This window comes from Mollisia scopiformis (genome assembly GCF_001500285.1).
Source record: "Mollisia scopiformis unplaced genomic scaffold LY89scaffold_43, whole genome shotgun sequence".
NCBI classification, from domain to species: Eukaryota; Fungi; Ascomycota; class Leotiomycetes; order Helotiales; family Mollisiaceae; genus Mollisia; species Mollisia scopiformis.
The window spans coordinates 1-22,256 of record NW_017263623.1 but is presented as its reverse complement, the minus strand read 5'-3'; the positions used below and the strand labels follow the sequence as shown (position 1 = coordinate 22,256).

The 22,256-nt window shown below is 47.6% G+C and overlaps 8 protein-coding genes across 8 annotated transcripts; 4 read left to right on the top strand and 4 right to left on the bottom strand.

Annotated features, from left to right (window-relative positions):
* The first annotated feature begins 3,380 nt into the window (after positions 1–3,380).
* On the top strand, positions 3,381–5,544 carry LY89DRAFT_662004 (phosphoglycerate mutase-like protein). The gene is made up of 5 exons (XM_018212632.1): positions 3,381–3,610; positions 3,712–4,532; positions 4,589–4,732; positions 4,821–5,200; positions 5,251–5,544. The coding sequence occupies exons 1-5, from the start codon at positions 3,457–3,459 to the stop codon at positions 5,441–5,443; spliced, it is 1,692 nt and encodes a 563-aa protein (XP_018060794.1). The 5' UTR covers positions 3,381–3,456; the 3' UTR covers positions 5,444–5,544.
* A 1,707-nt stretch (positions 5,545–7,251) lies between these two features.
* Positions 7,252–8,854, top strand: LY89DRAFT_769303 (putative endochitinase CHI2). The gene is made up of 2 exons (XM_018221812.1): positions 7,252–8,459; positions 8,555–8,854. Exons 1-2 carry the CDS (start codon positions 7,314–7,316, stop codon positions 8,642–8,644), a joined length of 1,236 nt encoding a protein of 411 aa, XP_018060793.1. The 5' UTR covers positions 7,252–7,313; the 3' UTR covers positions 8,645–8,854.
* Positions 8,855–8,965: 111 nt separating this feature from the next.
* LY89DRAFT_662002 (ribonuclease-domain-containing protein) lies at positions 8,966–9,884 on the bottom strand. The gene is made up of 4 exons (XM_018212631.1): positions 9,777–9,884; positions 9,566–9,710; positions 9,291–9,419; positions 8,966–9,198 (listed from the first exon to the last, which is right to left on the bottom strand). Exons 1-4 carry the CDS (start codon positions 9,795–9,797, stop codon positions 9,086–9,088), a joined length of 408 nt encoding a protein of 135 aa, XP_018060792.1. The 5' UTR covers positions 9,798–9,884; the 3' UTR covers positions 8,966–9,085.
* An 859-nt stretch (positions 9,885–10,743) lies between these two features.
* On the top strand, positions 10,744–11,579 carry LY89DRAFT_678708 (uncharacterized protein; the record flags this gene model as incomplete). Its single annotated transcript, XM_018213766.1, has 2 exons — positions 10,744–11,095; positions 11,149–11,579. 2 exons carry the CDS (start codon positions 10,744–10,746, stop codon positions 11,577–11,579), a joined length of 783 nt encoding a protein of 260 aa, XP_018060791.1.
* An 852-nt stretch (positions 11,580–12,431) lies between these two features.
* Positions 12,432–12,905, bottom strand: LY89DRAFT_561702 (phosphatases II; the record flags this gene model as incomplete). The annotated part of the gene is made up of 1 exon (XM_018208466.1): positions 12,432–12,905. A coding segment is annotated over one exon (474 nt), but the record flags the coding sequence as incomplete, so codon positions are not given.
* An 890-nt stretch (positions 12,906–13,795) lies between these two features.
* On the bottom strand, positions 13,796–14,320 carry LY89DRAFT_569392 (phosphatases II; the record flags this gene model as incomplete). Its single annotated transcript, XM_018208575.1, has 1 exon — positions 13,796–14,320. A coding segment is annotated over one exon (525 nt), but the record flags the coding sequence as incomplete, so codon positions are not given.
* An 886-nt stretch (positions 14,321–15,206) lies between these two features.
* LY89DRAFT_678705 (uncharacterized protein) lies at positions 15,207–15,798 on the top strand (the record flags this gene model as incomplete). The annotated part of the gene is made up of 2 exons (XM_018213765.1): positions 15,207–15,251; positions 15,310–15,798. The coding sequence occupies 2 exons, from the start codon at positions 15,207–15,209 to the stop codon at positions 15,796–15,798; spliced, it is 534 nt and encodes a 177-aa protein (XP_018060788.1).
* A 4,479-nt stretch (positions 15,799–20,277) lies between these two features.
* LY89DRAFT_678704 (uncharacterized protein) lies at positions 20,278–20,722 on the bottom strand (the record flags this gene model as incomplete). The annotated part of the gene is made up of 2 exons (XM_018213764.1): positions 20,278–20,462; positions 20,497–20,722. The coding sequence occupies 2 exons, from the start codon at positions 20,720–20,722 to the stop codon at positions 20,278–20,280; spliced, it is 411 nt and encodes a 136-aa protein (XP_018060787.1).
* Between the last annotated feature and the right edge of the window lie 1,534 nt (positions 20,723–22,256).

Genomic DNA, 22,256 nt, shown 5'->3' with positions numbered 1-22,256 from the left:
GTCCTCCAGGGGTGAGTCTGCTGGTGCCTGGCTTCAAGCTAGGCATAGCCGGGCAAACAAGGGGACTCGCTTACATTTGCGAGTTCCCCATAAATTCCCATCATTTCCGAGAAAAACACTTGTGACGGGCATATTCGCTTGACTGTATTCTTCTGGTTTCTTTCCTATGTTAATCTGCCTTGCTTCGTCTATCAATCGCTCGCAGGAAAATTCTATTTGTAGCGCAAGTAGAGCCGTATAAGTAATGAATGTGCTCGCTGACATCTCACCGCCTGTGGCCAAGGTGGTTATTGAACTATTTATAGTTATCTCTCGGTATCACTCGGACTATACTAACTGTATAACAAATTCGAAACATAAAGTAACATAGTATCTAAGCCCCCTGATTGAAGGAATCAACAAGACTTCTGGAGATCAAGACCAATTATATTCGACATTGATTGATTCACATGAGCTTGACGGAACTATTGAGCGACGTAATCTACTATGATATAATCACCGTAGCAGAAAGTCAAATAAGTTCCTACTTTCCTCTCAGTTCCCAAGGAAGGCTTCATTTTGGTCCAGTTGCTCGAATCACTCGAACACTCGAAATTGTGTATATAAACCCTACATTCTTCTTACTTTCTTTCCTTCATCCTTCCTTCACCCCAAACATAAAAATAAAGACAATCTCCGTCTCCCCAACAAAAATCAGCTTCAGCTCATTCTTCAACTCATATGTTCTAGTCCATACGCCAACAATTGCTGTTTATGAACAGGGCCCCCGCTATTCACGAATGGCATGTGCCATTCATGAATGGCGGGGTGTTTACGTATGGCACCCCCTGTTTATCGACTAGCCCTGCCATTCATAAACAATCAGAGCATATCGAGCTAGCCATGGCTAAACAGCGCCATTCATAAACCGCCCGGAAATAAGCCCCTGATCTAAGCTTAGCACTCTAGTACTTCAGCACTTTAGCACCTCAGCACTTCAGCACCTCAGTATTCTAAGTCTTTTGCACTAGAGGAGGTGCCAGAGGTGCCAGAAGCGCCATAAGTGCCATAAGTGCTGAGGTGCTGAGGTGCTGAGGTGCTGAGGTGCTGAGGTGCTGGAGTGCTGAAGTGCTGAAGTGCTGAAGGTGCTGAGACCAGGGCCTTATTCCCGAGTCGTTTATCAGTGGCGCTGTTTAACTATGGCTAGCTCGATATGCTCTGATTGTTTATGAATGGCAGGGCTAGTTGATAAACAGGGGGTGCCATACGTAAACACCCCGCCATTCATGAATGGCGGGGGGTCAGTTCATAAACAGCAGGTGTTCACGTATGGACTAGAACACATACTTTCGAATACATCAAGATGGCAGTAATTGACTCACCCTCCATGCCAGTCGACTGTTTCGGCAAAGACTGGGTTTGCTGCGTACCACACCCTATTCAGAACTCGTCTACAATTCACTGACTATGCTCAGGAGTGTGGATTTGAACCGAACCGAGGTCACTGGCCATCTTGTTTCCTGTGCGGTGACGTCGCGTGCAACTTTTGCGCCTAGTTGGTCTAGCGTCGTGGTTTGAAATTAGGTGAGGAGCTTGCAATTGCAGTTCCGAGGAGAGTCAGCAGGGAGAAAGGTTCGGCGACTTAGGATCGAAAGAAGACTAGGAAGGATGATCAGGGTCTTGAACATGGCTTTTACGCGTGACGTTACCAAGTTGGAAGGCAGTTGGAGGAAATTAAGGGGGCGACTAGAGTGATAGTCTGTAGTAAAGTGGGCCTGTGGTCTGGAAGAATATACGAGTACAAGTGTCGGTCACAAGAATGCAATTCAGATATTCATGCCTCATTAGAGAGTACTTTCGATTCAAGAGGCTTCGCTTATAGCAAAGGGGGGTAACCGAGAATCGGCTATTGGCTTTCGGCTTTTTGCGTCCTGGTCCTGACTCGTGTTTAGATTATCTAAATTAAGTTATGAGACAGTATAATTTTGTTTGTCCGCTTCTAATATCAACCCTTGATCTTTTCTTGCGATGAATCTTCGCTTCACAAGCGAGAATTTTCCCGCCCCCTTTCTGCACCCACTTCAATGCAGAACAATATACGCTCATGAAACGAGTACAATTCATCGCAGTTGATAGTAGCTGACCTGAATTCGACTACTACGATCTCAGAACCGTGGAGCTCCTGGTTTTGTTATTCTTGGAATGTGAAATGTGGTTTGACACTTAGCACGACGATTTCGTGCTTTGACGAACGTCCTGCCCACGGCACCGGCACCTCCAGCGATTGCTATTCTTGCCATTATCGTCTGGAATAAAGTTACTTGAATTTTAGTCATATTCGACACTTGAGAGCTTTGTAATAACGAAGGTATGAAATAATGTCGAACAACTTATGGGTTTCTGCTGGCATTATACACCTAGGCAAAGCCCGGAAGCCTCTTGGTTTTGCTTCATACTTTTGATTTCTAATTCTTTCCAAGAAGACGAAAAGTCAGATAATGGGTTGGCAATATGATTCGAATCACGTTCGCCCACGTTCACGAAGTCGATTCTTTCGTGCAATTAGGTGTTGGGTCAGCATCTTGGCGCCCGGGGCCATCATTTCAGCAATTATAAGTAGGCACGGCGTACGAAGATTCGATGGGAAGACAAACTCTCGTCACTATGAGTGGCTTATCCCTTGGCAATGAATAAGATTATATTATTTCGTCGCAAATCTATAGACAAGGCGGATTGGGGCATCTGGCGGAGTTTGCGGGGTCTCCCTAAGCAAATCGCTGACAAGCTTCTAGATGCCTTCTAGAATAGCTAAACTCCGTATTATTGGCAAGGAACAAGGATAGCTTGCATCTCCAAACTTTCTTGTGGCATGCGACCATGCTGGGGATGGGTTGATTGGACTTGAGATATCCAACATGCATAAATATTGCAGCAACACGAATTCATTTCACCTTCAAGAGCCGAAGCTCGAATTGCTGAACAAAAACTGCGGAAAAGAACTACCTGTGGAGTAAAGCATCCGACCAAATTGTACACCCAAGCCGTCAATGAAAAGTCCCTCAGGATCTAGCTCTTCTTCTCTTTCAATCATTCATTTCGTCCTTCCAGATCAATCAACTCAAGCACGTGGTTTTGGAAGTGTTGAAAATGGTGCGCTGACTGCGGGGACGTCCAAAGTGGGATGAACATGATGCCGTCATCATTCGGGTGTCCCGTCCCGAGTCCCAACTATCGACAGGCACCAAACCAATCGTATTCTAGACGACCCGCTACTTTGGGTACGAGTATATCCTATCTTATCCATCGCCGCGCACATGATGGAACTTGCAGGTGTGATTGGGGGATTGTATTTATGTTCCTGCGCCGCACCCCAAGTTACCATGGATCTGGCGGGGAGCTCTCCCAGAGCTCCCACAGCTATAAAACTTCTCGGTGCCCGCACAATTGTGCACCGGAAACATCAATTCGAGCTTCAAGATGCGTTCTAGGACGTTTCCGACCACTGCCGCCGTTCTGGTGCTCCTGGCCCAAGCTGGGTCGGCTCAGGTGGATGTTATTAATTCCAATACCACCCTCAAGGCGTCGAGCTTTGTCGGTACTTCTACTGCGAATACCTACCCTCCCGCCGGCAGTAAGTGTTGCTTCAACTTTTCCAATTTCTGCCATTGACCAATTTTTTCCATGATATCAAGGCGAGATCATTCATATTCAAATGCTGACTTCACTGGACAGCGACCGTCAACACATCATTGTTCCCACCCGAGTCTGTCGTCGGCTTCCCAGGTCCAACTCCCACAGGCGCAGAACCTGCAGCTGCCCAGACAGCCCCAATCTACCCATACAACAACGGACCCGCGAACCAGTTTCCTCTGGTCGCACCACAACCGTGGGGCAGCGGTGCGTTTGACCAGAAGTTTGACATCGCCAAGTACTGGGGTAATCTTTCGCCGTGGTACTCAGTATCTTCAGCTGATTATGGATTGCCCGATGCCAGCCCTCTCATTCCTGATGGGTGCAACATCGTTCAAATGCACCTTCTATACCGACACGGCGCTCGTTACCCAACCACTGGAGCTGCTCCGTCAACTTTCGCACAGAAGCTCTTGAATGCAACTGAGCTCAGTGGAGGCTTCAGTGTCACTGGCGAGCTGAGCTTCTTATCCAAATGGAATTACAAGCTCGGAGCAGAGTTGCTCACTCCCTTCGGACGTAGCCAGAATTTCAATCTCGGTGTTGCCTACCGCCAACTGTACGGCGAGCTGCTGAACAACTTCACAGCCGCTGGAACCATTCCGGTCTTCCGCACCGAGTCCCAAGATCGCATGGTCAAGACAGCCGAGAACTTCGCTGCGGGTTTCTTTGGTGTACCCGAGTATAAGGACCAAGTCAACATCGAGATTCTGGTTGAGACTCCCGGAGTCAACAATTCTGGTGCACCATACGAGGTCTGTACTAATTCCAACGTTGCTAGCCGTGGCAGCATTGGCTCCACTGCCGCAACGGCCTTTGCCAATACTGCTTTCAATGCTACTATTGCTCGTCTGCAGTCACAGGTAGGTCACATCCTTTAATCCAGTCCGCAAAGCTACAGCTAATGGTATCTTACCAGATCACCGGTGTCAACTTCACTGCCACAGATATCATTGCTATGCTTCAGCTATGCTCCTATGAGACCCATGCACTTGGCTATTCAGCATTCTGCCCACTCTTTAGCGAGGAGGATTTCTTGAACTATGAATACTACTATGATCTAGTAAGTCCCCCAAGAATTGCACATTTCCATAAGTTTTAGTATCCATCCCCAACAGTTTGATGTGATCTGTTATCCTAACCTCGTCTAGTCATTCTACTACAACAACGGCCCCGGAAGTCCCGTCTCAGCCGCTCAAGGAAAAGGCTTCCTCCAAGAATGGGTCGCCCGCTTCACCCACTCCTTCCCCACCGCACAATCAGCCCTGAACCTCACCTACGACAACACCTCGACCTATTTCCCCTTGAATCAATCCATCTACGCCGACGCTACCCACGAGGTCGTCGTCCTCGATACTCTCACCGCTTTCAATCTCACCGCACTCTTCAATGGGCCTCCGCTTAGCACTTCCGGGAACCAGAAACGCAACTCCTTTATAGCGAGCAAGGTTGTCCCTTTTGCGACACACTTTACTACCCAGATCTTGGAATGCCCTGCTTATAAACCTACGAGGCAGATGCGTTTCATTGTGTAAGTCACCTGATGGGTTTGGATTAAGCAAGATTCTAATAAATGCACAGAAATGATGCCGTCGTCCCAATTTCTGGTTCATACGCCGGCTGCCCGGAGGACCCCAACGGTCTCTGCTCTATGGATAATGTGGTGTCGGTCCTTCAGAAGCGAATTGCGGAGATCGATTTCAACTACGATTGTTTCGCGAATTATACTGCGAAGGTGGGGGTCAACTATAATGGTCGTGCACCTAAGTCATAGAGATGTGGTTGCGGCGAGGGAGGAAACTTTGGTTCGTATGAAATTTGGACGATGAATAAATGCTGCCATGATAGACACGATCTTTGATAATGTAATAGAGCAAAAGTCCTGCTTTGTATCCGAATAATCTCCACGTGGTTGTCTTCGAATGCCTTCGCGATAGTCTCTGATCCTTCAACTTCATCTTGGCCAGTCTCAAATCTTTCACCAATAATTTATATAAAGGAAGCTATTTTGCCAAAAATAATATGAAGAGTGACTCGTCTCTCATACATTGCTCTCAACTCGTAGGACTCAAATAGATCAACAACTTGAGTAAAGATATTATTTGGGAGAACTGACCCCGAACCAGAAGCCACCGACCTCGGCTATTAGCCGAATTTCAGGGGGGGCCAGGACAAGCAGATGCATGATCTCGAGTTTCGCAAGACTGATGTGGATATCAAGGTCAGGTATCAGCAGTCGAGTAATGTAAGTGGAGTCTTCACGGGAAACTACTTCAATCGCTATCGGCGGCCATCCCTTGAACCCAACTTCTTGTTCCTGCAGGATTGCCATCCGCAGCGGAATCGTTTGATCTCATAAGCTAGACCCCTTATACGGAATCTAGACCTCGAGGAAGATTGCCACTTCCATAACCCTCCTGCATATCTCCCATCCAGGAACAGCTTTCAACTGACTCCGTACCCTGCGATAGCAAAACCCCAAACCAGACCTCTTCCTAAGCACTTACAAAAGAAGCACATGCAGCATCACTCAACCGGACGAGATATCGTTTTGGAAGAAAGACATATATGATACGTTACATGTCCGTGATCCTTTACCAATAGCTGTCCCTGTCATCTGACCCCATCCGGCCACCTGCCCGTTTCGGTCGATTGTCGATCCTCGGCTATCGTTCAGGGTTGCGCTAGGTAGATGGGGTGAGTGTGTCCGGCATTCATCAGAATTGGTCGGGTCTCGTAGCAGCCAGTGCGTGACTTCTAGTCGCGTGCATCTTCTTTTCCATCTTTTGAGAGCTTTCTTCCTCGTGAAAATCTTGCTGCTTATCGACCTTTAGGCTTATCTGTAGTATGTGCGTGTAGCACTCCTACATTTATCTCAACATTTCTTATCGCAACTCAATGCAAAAACAACGAACATCACGTACACGCGATCAAGCTCAAGACGGGCCGATGGAGCAAGCAGCGGACCGAAGCGCCACACCCCCCCTCCCCTTAATTTTAGCGAGATTGCCGAACTTGAGTTCGCGGAGAAGCGCATTCATGACAGCCAGTCGATTCAGCCCCTCGCTAGAGCCAGACCACCCCAACCGGAGATGTCGCGCCTTATCAGCAAGCAAGCAAGCAAGCTCCCCCTGAGTTCATCCCAAGATCCCAAAATGTCTTTATCGAGGACTTGCTCCGAGGCTATGTATGGAAGGTTACCTCATTTTTTGATTCCTTCGAGTTGCGCGCCAGGAGATGTTTACTTTCTGGGTGCGCTTTACCAGTGCTGCACGTGTTGGAGATTGTGATAGCCAGGGCGCTATTGAATATTCAACGCGTCTGTCTGGTATGTCCATGCAACGTCTTCTTTCAGGATCCATGTTACCAGCAAGTGCATGTAAGTATATCGGATCACAGGATTGAGAGAGAGGGTCCCTATAGCCCCTGGTGGTGGCAGCCCTCTATTCCTTTCCTTCTCAACGAACCTCAAATACAACTCGTCTTCCCTTTCCATCTCTTCTCCTTTTCTTTCTCATCAGACCATTTCAGAGGCATCACATTCATTCATTCGCACGGGTCCTAGACGGATCCTTCCTCTCCCTTTCAATAGTGATCCTTTATTGTATATATTTGCCCGTATATTTTCATCCCTCACTGCCAACATGCATCTTCCCACTACCTTTATCGCTTTTAGCTTGATGCTCAGCAAAGTATTGGCAGCTCCCTCCCGTTTCTCAAAGCGTGCGGCCAGTGGCCAAAATGTCGTCTACTGGGGTCAAAATGGAGGTGGCATTGTGGAAGACAACGATCTTTCTAGCTATTGCACCGCGGATTCCGGTATCGATATCATTGTCTTGGCTTTCTTGTACTCCTTTGGAAATGGAAACAACATTCCATCCGGCACTATTGGACAGTCTTGTTTTATCAGTACTTCCGGCGAAGGTCAAGATTGTGACAACGTAGCTTCATCTATTGCCGAATGTCAAGCAGCTGGCATCAAAGTCATTCTCTCCATAGGCGGTGCATCAGGCTCCTACTCCCTGCAATCCGCATCAGAAGCCGAGACCATCGGCCAATACCTCTGGGAATCCTACGGCAACTCAGGCAACACGGCCGTCCAACGCCCCTTCGGCGCCAGCTTCGTCAACGGCTTCGATTTCGACATCGAGCTCAACGACGGCTACAGCCAATACTACCAATACATGATCTCCACCCTGCGCTCAAACTTCGCTTCCGACCCCGACAACAAATACTACATCACCGGCGCCCCTCAATGCCCCATCCCCGAGCCTAACATGGGGACCATCATCAGCAATTCTCAGTTCGATTACCTCTGGGTCCAATGGTACAACAACAACAACTACTCCGCGGACCCCTGCTCCCTGGGCTTCAACGACAACGCGCCCCTCAACTACAACCAATGGGTCACCTTCCTCTCCAGCACGCCTTCCTCCGCCGCTAAAATCTTCTTCGGCGTCCCCGCCGCTCCTCTAGCCGCGAACGGGGCGCCCAGCGGGGAGACGTACTACATCTCGCCGCAAGACCTCGCGACGCTTGTAGGGGAATACAAGAGCAGTGGGTCGTTTGGAGGGGTGATGATGTGGAATGCGGGGTTTTCGGACTCGAATGTGAATGCGGGGTGCACGTATGCGCAGGAGGCGAAGAATATTTTGGTCGAGGGAATGGCGTGTACGGCGGGTCCGACGTTTCCGACGACGACGGCGACGCCGGTGGGGGGGCATACGTCGACGTATACTAGTACGGGGGCGACGTCGACGGCGACGGGGACGGTGGGGCAGTATGATCAGGTTCGTTTTGGTGTTTTTTCTTGAGTTCTTATGGAATTTGTTGTTTTGTTATGGGCTTGCTGTTCATAGTCGAATATTTTACTGACTTGATGCAGTGTGGTGGTGAAGGGTATACGGGACCGACCCAGTGCGAGTCTCCCTATACATGTGTTGAGAACTCGGTGTGGTATTCGCAGTGCGAATGAGCGTTTAAGTTGGCATTCGTCTTCTACGGTATTTATATTACTATCTTTAAAGAGGTTGAAAGAGGTTTGGCGAGACTGTAAATAGCTTTTATCCACTTGCCTTTCTATATATGTTGTAATGAGGTTATGTCAAACGCTGAATATTATGCCAGCGAGGAGGCAATTTACTGGGGAGATTCAAAAGAACATTCTCTCAATCACATCCTCGACCAATAAATTCTTTGCCTAGCTTCGGGTGTCACTTGATCGAAAACCATAAACTGTAATGAAAAGAGCAAGGAATGTGGAGTTTCGTTGAGCTACAACAAGTTTAAGATTTCTCCGCTCACTAGCTTGAATCATTCTTTTGAACATCCTCTTCTCAAAAATTGCTTCAAGCTAGTGGCATTCCAATATCACCAACTCAGTCCTCTCACAATAGACTCAATCATATCCCCGCAACTAGCTCGTCCCCGAGCATCCAACAAAGTCATTCCCACTAGCACCAGTGTGTGTTATCGCGCCAGCATAGTCTCCGTTGGTATTGATGACGCAGCGGTCTGCTCCTGGTGATCCTATAAGACGGCTTCATTAGCACTGGGAAGTCTTCCTCCAGTTGCCACTTTCGTCTCTATTCTCATCAGAGTATGTTTGAGAAGGGACTAACCACCATCATAGGCGCTACCGGATTCAAGTGGGAATTCCAGGTAGGGTCCATCAACAGGGAAGCTGAAACCCTCGTAGTTGTTATATGTGTGTGGATAGGTGGAGCCTCCTGCGGTGCTGTCTTCGCTGTCTATGTATTGTGTCAGTCGGAGTATTTTGGATGTTGCTTTACAGAGCAGAGTGTAGCATTATGAGATCTTATAAACAGATTTTAGGAAGGACAGATAATATTGAGAAGAGAAAAAAAGGAAAGAATAATAGCCGAACAAGTCTTACAGTAGGAATACGCAGCATTCGCGCATGTTGAGACATCGTCAGAGCTGTATACTGTATCGCCACAGGTTGTGGCTGATTGCCGGACACTCAGAGACACGGGAGATGCGAGGGCGCTGGTTATCAGGACCGCCAACGGGAGTAGAGCCTGTGAGTGTGGTGTCAATACGATTCTGGAGTACACGATACAGTTTCATAGGAAGCGGGGTCATACTTTGAGGTTGAAGGCCACCATTCTTACAGATTGCAACGAGCGTTTGAGGATGCCAAGCTAACGAATGGAGGATTCGGGGAGTCGTTTGCAGTGGGCTTGTGAGAAGAGGGAAAGCACACAGTACAAGATATGATAAGGTGGGACATTGTAAGCTTTAAATCCTCGAACTTTCAGAGCGGCACCTCAAAGTGACAGGACGGAGGTTTCGAAAGCCTCACGCTTATTCAAGCACGCTGATCATAGTTTAAAGTCTATCTTCTCCAATCTTTGATGCACTTGCCATCGAGTAGGAAGGTGCTTGGAGGCCAACCAATAATGTATCCCGAACAATAAGCACATCACTTTTAGACCTAACAATTCGAGTATATCCTCCGTTCCCCATCACGTTTCGAAGCTTACTGCCCCTTCTCGGCATGCACTCCTGAGTCCGGCTTTCGTAGATCCTCAGTAAGCTTATCTCGAACTACCGAATCGCCATTAGTATGCGGAGACCGTGGTCTTTCTATGCAGTTGACGTGCAGCAGGCATTCCTTTGAGAACAAGCGGCCTATCCTCCGGTGCAAATCTTGGGTCAGTGGAGAGCTCTGAGTGGCTCGGAGGAATACAGGGGATGAAGTGTGGTGGCGGCATTGGTCCTGCAGACTAACCGCTTTCGGCAGGTCCTGTCTTAGTCCCGGCTCCTGCAAAAACCTTGGGAGACTTCAAGTTGCGGTGTTCATTTTCATCAGCATTTCTATCATTTCGGCCGTATGGGATTCGTTGCACGTTTTATATGTTCACATTCCATAGGTTGGGAGCTGTCGGATTTCGCGTAGTTAAATGCCTCAGACGGTCACGCGGATCTTACAGCAGGAGTAGATCCAAGCGAGGCTCCTACACTTACGCCGCCAACAAAGTTGAGGACCGCGCGAAGTTCCATGTCGGTCGGGAACTCAGACATTATCATTTCTTCTTTAGACATTACAACATGTCTTCTTCGGAGAAAGCATACAACCAGCCATTTAGGGACGCATTCACCAGCAAGCTTACTTCCAGCTCTGATTTGGTACAGCATTTCCTAAAGCCAATAAACGCCACACTCAACAAGAGCGAAGAAGAATTCGAAGATTCCCTCTGGTATTCCTGGCAAGATGTAACGTCCCTGGCATGTCAAACACTGCATGATCAACAAGAAGGTTTGGTGAGCTTCGTGAGCGAATTGAGAAATCAGCCTGGACCGCTGAAAGAAAATGGAGAGAAGGGAACGATCAGAGGAGAGGAAGTGGAATGGAAACAATTGCCTATGCTCGGCATGGAATTGAGGTCATGTTGGAACACTTGTAAGTCCCCTTCCCGATCTCACGCTGCTCTGATGAAGCTGAACAAAATATAGCACCACAAGGCAAAGGCCAATCAGACGAAAGCTGGGTCAATCTCAATGCATTTGCCGCACGACTTACAGCACTATCTTTTACAGGGGACTGTCTTGATTTCTCACTATACGCAATCTGGACATTTCGAGAAGCGTTTGAAGACTCTGATCTGATGGGAAAACTTCCAAATGCAAGTTTTCTCCAAGCCGCAGCTGTGTGGATGATTTATGCGAGTGGTGTATTGAAGGAGCGAGCCGAATCGAATCGGTGCTTCGATGGAAAGAAAGCGAGAGAGGGAAAAGCGCTAGAGGGAAAAGGATGGAGTGGATTCTCAGTGGCGAGATGGCAGTTATGGGTTGAGAGGCTTGGACTGGTGAAGGAGAGGTGCCAAGATGAAAAGACGGGAGAACTTCTCGTGGCAGCTGCTTCTACGGACAGTTTGAGGAAATAGAAATCAAAGCCTGATTCTGAATCTCCAGCAGTACTGTACGACTTTTCAGAAGGGAGGTCTCATCACGGCGGTGAGTTATCATGTTCTCAACGCAGAACACCATTCATTCAACATTTTCAGATACGCTACCTCCAGCCTTCCAAACGGACCATGCTCGCGCTATTCTCCAGACACGATCAAAACAGTGACATGTAGAAAACAATACTTTTTCGTGCCGCATAATCAACCAGTTAACCACGTGCCGTAACTTGTACCTCCTCTGCAAACATTCAAGTCAAAGATATCTCGTCCTCCAAATGACACAAATGGTCAAACATTGCCTGAAGTGCTCAGAGAACTTGGATCATGAAAGCCCATAGCTGGCCTTCAAGAGCTTGGCCTTGGCAGAACCAAATTCACCTGGCAAGTAGTCCAGATCCAATTCCTCTCCCTTCTTGATATCCCGTATACTAGTAAATACCATCTTCTCAGTTGAGCTATCCCATCGTCGAACCACGTTGGGACTGTTCGAGTGGTTGAAAAGTGAACCAGTCAGGAGTAGGATGCCTAGGCTACCACAAGGAGTGTTGGGATCGGTAAAAGAGTTGGTCCCCAAGATCCCCGACAAACAATCCATGAGACGATGAATTGGAATATCCATGAAGGTGCTATACTGCTTGACATCTGGTTTCTCGTTGTGCAGAAGTAAGATAGCCTCCAATGCCTTCTGAGGTAGAGTCAAAAAGAGAAGCACATTTGCAGCCCCAGGAGGTAACACTAAGACAGGTGTGTCTTGTAGGATAGTATCTCCAGCTCTGATATCTCTGCTAGAAATGATACCACGTCCCTTCCCCTCAACAGTGGATATCTCATAGGGAGCACCGAGTCCTCATCTTCCCAGATATTGTATTCGACCTCCTCCCAGACGCGAAGCTGCTCCAAGAAATGTGTGTTTGGACAGATCTCTCTTCTCTTCAACACTTCCTTTCCAGCCTCTCTCCAGCTGCGACGATGCCTACGCATGACGTAGGCAATGACCATAGATGCAGAGCGGGACCATCCCTTCACACAGTGGACAACAACTCCACCGGGAGAGGACATGTATTGATCAATGAGATCGCAACATGGTGACATCAGCTTCAAGATGTCTTGGCCACCGTAGCCAAAACATTCGAAGTAGCTGTGCTGTGGAATTTGCTGCGCGAACTCCGGTGTGGACCAGACCTTGAGAGGGTAACCGATCAATGAGATGCCAGCCTTGATGTTGTGGTTGCGCACCGTTTGGGGATCGAGGATGGAGGAAAGATTCCCAAGGAATAGGCGGGGTCGGATCTCAGAGATCGATGCGGGCTCATATGGTTCTGGCAAATAGTCAGAGATGTGTCTAGAAGGCGTGGCGGTAGACATTGCTGTAGGATGTTTCTGGGGTTGAAGGTGTTGAGGAGATGCTGGGCGCAAATGCTTGTGGGATCTTGGTATCAAAAGTTGCACTTTCAAAGCGGAAGTGCAAAAATTCGGATCGTATGAGTAAAGAATTTGCTTTGAAGTAGAAGCAACCTATTGAGGGCTATTTAGATAGGATCAAAGAGTCAGGTAGAAAGTGATTGTATTCTTAAGAAGTCTATGAACCAAAAGTTCAGAGCTTTTATCAGAGCGAATGTGCGGTAGTGCGCACGAGACAAATATCAAAGGTTTGGCTCGTGAGGTCATATGACTAGGTACCTGGCAACCTTTAAGATAAAATGCTGAGCTTTGCACCTGAGGTAAGGCTAATAGCGGGCTAGTGTTCCAGTACGCACTAAGACCACTTTTCTAAAAGGGAGTCGCAAGTTGGTGATATCCGTCGAATAAAGAGTTTTCGCGTGGAACAAGTCTGGAAATGATGAGATGTGAGTCGAGAGTGACAGGAGCAATCATCAAGATTAGATTAATTAGGCTGAAGCTCGCCTCTTTTCTTTGAATAGAGTTTATTCATATATCAGCACAAATAACTGACATAATACCAGATAAGTCATAGCACATGTCAGGGAACTATGTCAATAGGGCTCATGTCACATTTCATAGTAATTGCACAGATGCTGAGATCTCATGGTTTATGGGTTGCCAAGCTAAGTAAAGAAGCACGCCGGTAGGTTACTGAGTCCTGTTCAACCGTCCCGATTTCGCCAAGAATTCTTCGCATCTACCCACTGCCAAATGTCAGTCTATCACTGAACCTTCTTGGCGATCTTGCGGCGGGCTCTCTTTGCTTCTGCAATTCTGCCCAAGACCTGCTGGTAAGCTGCCTTGGGTTTGGTCTTCTCCCGGTCCTGCCAAATCTCATACTTCAACTCTCCCCATACTCGAAGCTGACACTCGAAGTACTGATTTGGTTCAATCTGAGGTCTCTTACTCCTGACTACCCTGATTGCCTCTTCCACGGTTTGACCATATTTGCGCATGAGAAAGGCAATGACAATGGAAGCAGAACGTGATATGCCCATGACACAGTGTATTGCAATCCCACCAGCGGTTCGAAGTTGCTCATGGATGAAATCGCAACAGACAGGCATGAATTTCAGGATGTCTTGTTCTCCATTGTCCTTGCACAGCAGAGGTAAATGATGTGGTATCTGCTCTCTGAACTGTGGGTTCAGCCACGAAGTGATGGGCCAAGATATAAGAGATATCCCGGCTTTGATATTGTTCTCTTGCACAGTCTTGGAGTCGATAATGCAAGATATGTTGCCCAGGAAGAGGCGAGGTCTAATCTCTGAGATTGATGGGGCGTCGTGCTGCCTTCTTGGATGCCGAGTAGTCTGATTCGGGAATAGTGAATGGAGTTTCCATTGTGTCGGGAAGATATGGGACAGGGCGGGGTAAGGACGCAAAGGATGGTACGATTTTGCAGTAAGCTGTTACGCTTTGAGAATGGTGTAGTGAGATGCAGTCTTGCGCAACTTTGGTGGTTTGCGGTGTGTGGAGTATTGTTTGAGGTAGCAAGAGGCAAGGAAGAGCTGCAGTTAAGGTATCGTATGATCAAGGTCGATATATTTGTATGTGGTCAGGATGATCTATGAATAGGAAAGACAGAATCCGCGGCAAAGTCTTAGTGTTATGAATGACTCCTCAACATGTGACTTACTAGCGCTCTCTAGCAGAAATACAATCGAAGTTTGGCTCAGTTTGACACATGACCTCTCAAAGTTCCTAGCTGTACAAGTGTCCACTAAGCCAGATGCTAAACACGGTGCTCCTTCTACCACATAGAACCTGACATTCATACCTGCATATCTGCAAATCCATTTGAAACATGAGCTAGAAACAAATTGCATCTGTATGCAGGCCTGAATTGTCTTTTGTTGTCTAGATTGCATAACAAGAGAAGCCTTCTTTAATGCTTATATGCTAAATGCCTTTATAAGTTGTTCACAATTGTGCATCTTGAATTTCAGCAAATAGAATGTTATCGACATCCTGTCTTTACAACATATGAACTTAGAAAACTGCCAAACAAGAAAGGAAACAGATATGCGACTCCATAGCACCTAAGTCTGCTGATGTCACTTATGGAGGTTAGAGGTGGTTGCGCCGGACGAGCTCCAGAATGAGCAAAATGAGATCAGTCCTTATTGAAGGATAAGTTTGAAAATATCTGGTTTATTGTCAATGATTGTCATTTATCAAATTGTGCAAGCCTTGGCCGGACCCAAGGTACTTCAAACTATATTCGATTTGCGAAGCACTTATAGTAGTGTTCGACGAGTACAAGTCCGTGGCCGCTGAGAAGCACGCAGATGGCTTCCGTCACTACGACGACGTTGCCCAGAACCAGAGCATCATATTAGCCCGAACAGGTCACGAAAATGGACTTAACGCACCTATTAGCTTCGGGTCTTTGAAGGATAAAGCCTTACCTCTCGCAAGAAGTGAAGACATGGGAACCATTGATGTTATTCGAATCCCTTTGCACGTTGGCGTCCATTTTGTGGCTAACCTTCTATTACGTGAAGAAGCCGCATTTCCGGAATCCGTTGTGGCAGCACCTCATATATCGAGGGAAGCAGACCATCCGTTTATGAAGTGGGAGAGAGAGGCGCAGGATTATGGAGAAGAACGATTGGCGCATGCACAGGCACAAGACAAGATCGAACCATTTACAACAGTAGCAGCTGTGAAGAAGGCCGTGCTGCACCACAGGGTTGACATATATCCCCTAGAAAACTATGCTCCGTATCCTTTTAAGCTTGGTTGGATCTGAGATTCATGCCACCCTGACTGCATCCTATCCGCAGTCTAAAGTCGTATGCGACAAATATTGCTTTATCTCGCCACGTCTACCTCCAAGCAATGTCCAGCAAGAGTGCCCGAGATAGGGCAAGGAGATTGGTTTTGAGAGCAATGACTGGGATACACAAGACATTGTGGCCGTTTGTTGTTGCCATTGAGGCAGAAATACTTATTGTAAGATTGTAATAGCCTGACTCTTCAGTTACTTTTCAGCTAACGTGCCCACGAGTCAATAGCTTTAGTGCCGAATGCTCGGGTTTTGATGGGCTATCATGGCGGACCGGTACAACTCACCCATACCAAATGAACTTATTCATGCTAAGCCGTGGTGATGTACTGTAGAGGTGAGGCTGGATGTGTAGGATGGCTTTTTCTGGGATGCGTTTCGGTGCTTTCGGGCTACTACTTGGAGGGTTTAGGTCTTTGCAGCGTGAGACTTCTGAAACAAATCATCTTTGTATTTTACCCGCCCAGACCGGCTCGCAAGAGCCAGCTGCGTTACTATGAAGTTTTCTCGGCAAGGCCTGCAGATAGCAGAGTAGAATCGAATCATGTTTGAGATTTCCCCGACATTCAGGAGCAAACCTTAATGCAAATCCCTCCCTCACCGCAACTCCGCCACTGAATAAATCATATCAGTCGTAGTATCGGCTCTACTCTGCATAAATTTCCCAACTATCCAGGGCAGGCAAAAGTTGTATCATCCTTTCCGGGCGTAACTTCGTCTGCATGAATTTCAAATGGTCAGGAACTATGTCAATTCTGGGACTCTCCATTAGTACAGCCTGTTGCCTGTATAAATCTGCCTCGTATTACTTGCGTAAATCTCCTGCTGAATCTAACCGTAACCACTCCCTTGGCCCAGTTTTACAGCTGTATGAATCCTATAACAAGTAGTTCGATATCGGAATCTCGACATGAGCAATTTCCATTTCCGTCTTTGGACCTGAGCCGTTGCTGCTATAGCCTAAGCTGTGGGTAAGCCAAGCTAAGCAGAAAGTGAGCCGTAGTAAGTGGATAGGGGCTTGTTTGGGCCCCTCGGCTACGACTGCCGCCGGCTAAAATTGGAAAAAACAAGTCAAGGATGCTTTTTGGGGCCAATTCTGGATCCCTGTTCGAAAGAGCCGCGCCAAACGACAAGCGGAGCCTCACTTACCGAATTTCGCAAATTCAACTTCATTATATACAAACACATACCAATATATTAAATACTCGTTTAACTCCTCTCTACCACAAGAAGTCGTACTCACAACACACAACACTACTCCGTAATAGCAGTCGGTCGACGATCTATATAATATCAAATAGCCTAAAGGATGACGACACAAATCCTGGGAGTCAACGTTTGGTGCTCCTCATAAACATGCTACCCATCATACAACGCCACTAAATCCTTCCCCTAAGCAAAACATTTTTCATGTAAAACCGCGCAAAAAAAGTGGTACGGCAGTTGTACTGAAGGTTACGACAACTGGTTCACTAGGCTTGCTGCAGCTAAAAGCATTAACGTGAAAACCAGTTTAAAGCCAGAACCCTCGATCTGCCACTCTAGATTCGATCCTTTTGACTGTCGCGACGGCGATCGTTTCTCTAAAAGGCATCGCATTGACTGAGATACGAACATGAGCTTAGCTTACCTCCCTCTTCTCGCCGTCGCACTATTACGATTCTCACGGCAATGCTCCTCGGTAAATGCAACAATAGAGGCCTGCCCTTAGCATTCTTTTCATGCGATATAACTTGGCTAATGGAAGTAACGCCTCACGACGACATAGCCAGCTTCTGCCTGGCTACGCCGTGGCATTACCTGTCGAGGGAAGGATCTCGGTGAGCTCCCTTGAGACCGTGGAGACGACGACATGCGCTGTATGCCTGGATCTGGATGATCTGGGCTGATCTGGGCTAATCTGTGACGAGAAGGATCTCGGTGAGCTCCCTTAGGACGGTGAAGACGACGACATGCGCTGATGCTTTGATCTAGACTTATTTGTGACGAGTAGGACCGATTTTTGTCTAATATAGCTATAGCAGGTGGCAATCTGCATGGTAATGGCATCATCGAAGCTTTTGCTAATCTATTTTATAAACCGAATACGAAACGCCGGTAGTGAGAGAATAGGTCACAAGTAAGTAAACTAACGTGAAAGATAGCATAAAGGCATGTTATACTACTTCGGGAGGAGCTCGATTGGCGGTCGTTGTATATTGGAATGACGGATTTGTGATTAAAAGCTGTTTCGAGGATCGTTGGCTTCAGGGAGCTGCCCTAGCAGGACTACAATCGCCACGAGAATTAGCACAACATAATCTACACCCACGGAGTCTTAATTCTGCAAAAAGAAAGTCGATTTGGGCTTAGCTCCGCAAAAATAACCACAAAGTCCACGAAATAGATGTCGTGGATTAGATTTCGAGCAAGATTGAACTAATTATAAGCCGATTTCTCGATAATCGGTGAAGCCGAGGAAGACTAAGGATTTGTATAATAAATAAGTCTTGGCGGAAGCCTGGAGGGGTTAAAAGTTTATGCGTAAGACCGGATTATTTAGTTTCAAGATAGCTTACGACAGTTGCAAACGGCAAAGCTAATGTATGGACGAGAACAACCTAGTTCCGACGAATAGGCGCTTACGCGTTACACTTAAGCCGCTCAATTCCTCTTCGCTGGATATCCTATATATGCTCAAACTAGGTTTTTCCTCTGCCCACTTTGTTTCGAGATAGCTACTCTTGAGAGTACGCAATTTGTTTAATTTGCATTTCTTTTATTAAACTAACTATTCTACAACAGAAAACGTTTTAGTCTTCTGAACCCAACCATTCAATCCCTTCACTCAACGCTAGCGACAGCCAAAAAATATATAAGCATACGGTCACTTTTTCCCGTTCTAGATATTAAATTAAAGCGAAGAGAAATACGGCAGTGAGAGCTAAAAATACGTGGATAAGCTACACCAAAAGTAAATTCGTTCTGTGCGTTTTTGCTGACTACGATGATGAATCAAACGATAATTTTCTATTTCCCGAGGAGCAGTCTCGGCTAATTCCGCGTCTAAAGATCTTAACTAACGAAGTAAGGCCTCGAACGCCAGATCCACCCTTCAGGTCTAGAACAGCCAGCTCTTTACTAAGCCGGACTACTATGCAACCAAACACAATCGAGGTCAAATAAATGTCAAGGTAGTAGTCGAGGCAAGTGCACCAACTATCCCTAATACTTAAAAGCGGTCTGCTAATTATATGCAGATCAACCAGTGACTCTCGATAATAACGACTCGAATGACGCTAGTGCTTAGGATAAAGCCAAAAGCGTTTCCGGCGATGTCGATACTAGGTTTATTAAACAAGACGCGACTCTGTAAAACGCCTTCGCAACCTTAAAACTCGACTCTGAGCCGCACGGCGTGCCTTCTGCTTCGGCACAAGCCCAACCATAGACCCTCCCCAATCCTCCAAGCTACTGGAAGGTTAGACCAACCAGCAAAATATTGGTAGTATCACTCGGAACGCATCAGTAGATTCTGCGCCCTGCTACTTAAGCTTTCCGACAGCGGCGACAATAGATAAAATGAAGAGAACATGCTTGAATTGGAGAAGAATCTGGGATTGGCTTTGGGAGAGCAACAAGTGAAGTCATCATCGGCCGGCAATTTCCTCCCCAAGTCATCACTCGGTCAAGGAACTACACAACGAGATTCGGAGTCGAGGACATAGCGAAAATACCGGCAGCAGACCAAAAGTGATGCTTCTCGACATGGCACAGGTCAGGGTACTGAGGAGTTAAAGCGGAGGAAGACTGAGGTGGTGGAAGGTGGAGGCATAGCAATGCAGGAACAGCAAAAGTTTGCAGCACAGAAGGAAGAGTTCGGGCTGCCCGCTATAGGTGGAAATCTATTGGCTGGACCTGGTCTTTTGCGTCGCCGCCGACGACCCTAAAATAAGGAAGGCACCGAGGCTCTATTAGCCGCACAACCCCAGATCCTTAATAAGCTCTATCGCTGTTTGCGGGATACACATCCGGTCGCTTGCTGGACGCGAGACAATTACAACGCAATACTAAATCGTATTAGGGAGACATCCAAATAGGTCAGATACTTGGGTCAACGAAGACGACATGCGAATTTCAATGCTACGGCCGCTTTGCGAACGACATACTCAAGACTTAGTCCCACCGGTGGCAAGGGATGGCATTCGAGGTCACCGCATATGCTATAATAGCTGTAGCAGAGGCAAGAACAATTTCGAGTGCTAGGTTGATAAACGCCGGAGCTGGATCACTGAAGATTAATTGAAGATCTGGCTCAGCTCTATGGTACTCTTTAAGCTTAAAAGTAAGTAGCTGATTTATGAGAATCCTAGTTTGGAAGAAGTTGAGGAACATGTTAAAAAAACACGTCTCAAATAGCGCCTCCTCCCCACCCCTTAAGCCAAGCATAGTCTGAGGTCCATCTCAAGCATTCAGCGACTCCGGTTCACGACAAGCACCGCCGTACCCGGCACCGGGCGGCGAGCCCGAGTCGGGGAAACAGCGAGAGAAGCAGAGGCACCAGGACACGCATACAGAGATTAGTAGCGAAACCCACCATTGCATAAACACAAATGACACCTCAGATACAAGCGATGAGGACCCACGACCTACAATGCGACGAAAGCCACGCTCAGCGCCTACCGTAACTACACCTCCACGTCCGACGGTCTCGTCCCCTTGGGTCGCCCTCGACCACTAAGCTCGAGATTGACAGCAAGAACAGGAGGAGACGGCAGTAGATGAGATAAGGCAGGAGGTAGAGCAGGAACTGGAGGAGGCCGACGACGATGACGATAATGGGGAGCGCGAGCAGCGGGGAGAGAAGCGGCAGCACCAGAACGAAGGAATCAACAGCGGCATCCACCATTCCGCTAGCGCCTCCTGATATGCCTCCAACGCCTGTCCTTGAACAGAGCTTACCAAAGCCTTGCCTGGCACGGCCTTATAGCGCGGCGCCATCCTCAACCACGCAACTTGAGATCGGCGATGCGTAGTCCCAGACTGATCTTGCTCACCCGCCCACGTCTGTAAAGAACAACCACCACTACGCCCCACCAAGCTCTCGCAGTCCCTCAGATACGGAGGAGTCGGCACTAGTCGCGGAATATCAGGAATGGCCCTTCCAAGGTTTCCTGAAACGCGTTACGATTGGCAATCAGATGACATGCATTCTCGAATTTTCGTGGTCACATCCCTGAGCACTTGAACCTCTCACTTCATTCAGAATTAAGCACTAGCTCTAGGGAGTCGTCACTGGAGGCTGCAGTCTCTCGCCGGGCTGCCACTTCTCGCAAGCCGGGCAAGGAACTGACCAAGAATCAAGAGAGTCTGTTGGCTAAGATGGTCCACGAAGACAAAGACCTGGGCAGAGATAAGACGAAACTCTCCACGAAGCAAGGGGGGAAGCCTCAAAAGTGGGGCCGGAAGCCTCGCGTAAAAGCTGGCATGAAGGCTGGCGCTGTGTTGGAGAGAAGAGAATATAATTAATGCACGGTCCAGTATTGTGGCAGGGCTAGCTCTTTTTGGTCCTTTTGGCGCTGACCGGCACGTGTGGTTGAGGAGGAGGCCAGCCCGGGAACGCTAGTCTTCCCTAGCACTATACTCAACTTGGTCTAGTTTATCATGTGACGCTTCCCATATATTGTGGTCGCGCACTCTTAGAATAACAACAACTCTTCTCCCACTCTTAGTTTTTACAGTGATATGCTTTCGAATGCTTTTTATGATGTTTTAAACCTATTCTACTACTGCGAATAGTGGTCTGCTTCGCGCAGTGCCTACTTGTTGTTTGTGACAGACCAGATCAGGTTGAGATGCAAGAGGTGATCCATTCTTAGAATACTAAGGTGAAGAGCTGAGGACAGCTCTCAGGAGTGCTTATATACAGGATTCTGCCAGGCGGTGAGTTGTCACGTGATAGGACTGAAACCAGCACTGTGACATTGTTGTTTTGGTTGTTTTCGCGTACTGCTGGTTCATGTTCTTACTGTTACGACTACGTGCACGTGAGCTCGCTGAGTCATCTCGGTGAGCTCTGGGTCACGTGGAGGAGCACTGAGGAGTGTGACAGCACGGTTGGACTCAAGTACGTAGACGAGGAATCGATTAGGCTATCTCTTAGGATCTAAAGGTAAAGAGGAAAGAAAGGAAGGAAGCGCCGGAAGGCAGGGCATATATACAGGCGAGCGGTCACGTGAGTATTTCGTAGCGGGCACGTGACTCCATAACCGTGACATTACCCCCCCCTTCCGAAGAACGACGTCCTCGTCGTTGCATCCATCCAATTATCATTATCCAAGTGATCATAATTGTCAATTCCATCGTCGAATTGTTTCTTCCAAGCTGGAAGGGCCTCTGGGGGACCAGGCTTGCTTGGATTAGTCATGTGATACGCTATCAGC

Bases quoted from the DNA above. Each gene is read 5' to 3' on its own strand.
- LY89DRAFT_662002 (XM_018212631.1), bottom strand. From the start codon at position 9,797: ATGGTGGCCTTCAACCTCAAA. The intron at 9,711-9,776 runs GTATGACCCCGC...CCACACTCACAG, and splicing joins TGGTGGCCTTCAACCTCAAA to GCTCTACTCCCGTTGGCGGT. The intron at 9,420-9,565 runs GTAAGACTTGTT...CACAATACATAG, and splicing joins GAATGCTGCGTATTCCTACT to ACAGCGAAGACAGCACCGCA.
- LY89DRAFT_769303 (XM_018221812.1), top strand. From the start codon at position 7,314: ATGCATCTTCCCACTACCTTTATCGCTTTTAGCTTGATGCTCAGCAAA. The intron at 8,460-8,554 runs GTTCGTTTTGGT...GACTTGATGCAG, and splicing joins CGGTGGGGCAGTATGATCAG to TGTGGTGGTGAAGGGTATAC.
- LY89DRAFT_662004 (XM_018212632.1), top strand. From the start codon at position 3,457: ATGCGTTCTAGGACGTTTCCGACCACTGCCGCCGTTCTGGTGCTCCTG. The intron at 4,533-4,588 runs GTAGGTCACATC...GTATCTTACCAG, and splicing joins TTGCTCGTCTGCAGTCACAG to ATCACCGGTGTCAACTTCAC. The intron at 4,733-4,820 runs GTAAGTCCCCCA...AACCTCGTCTAG, and splicing joins ATGAATACTACTATGATCTA to TCATTCTACTACAACAACGG.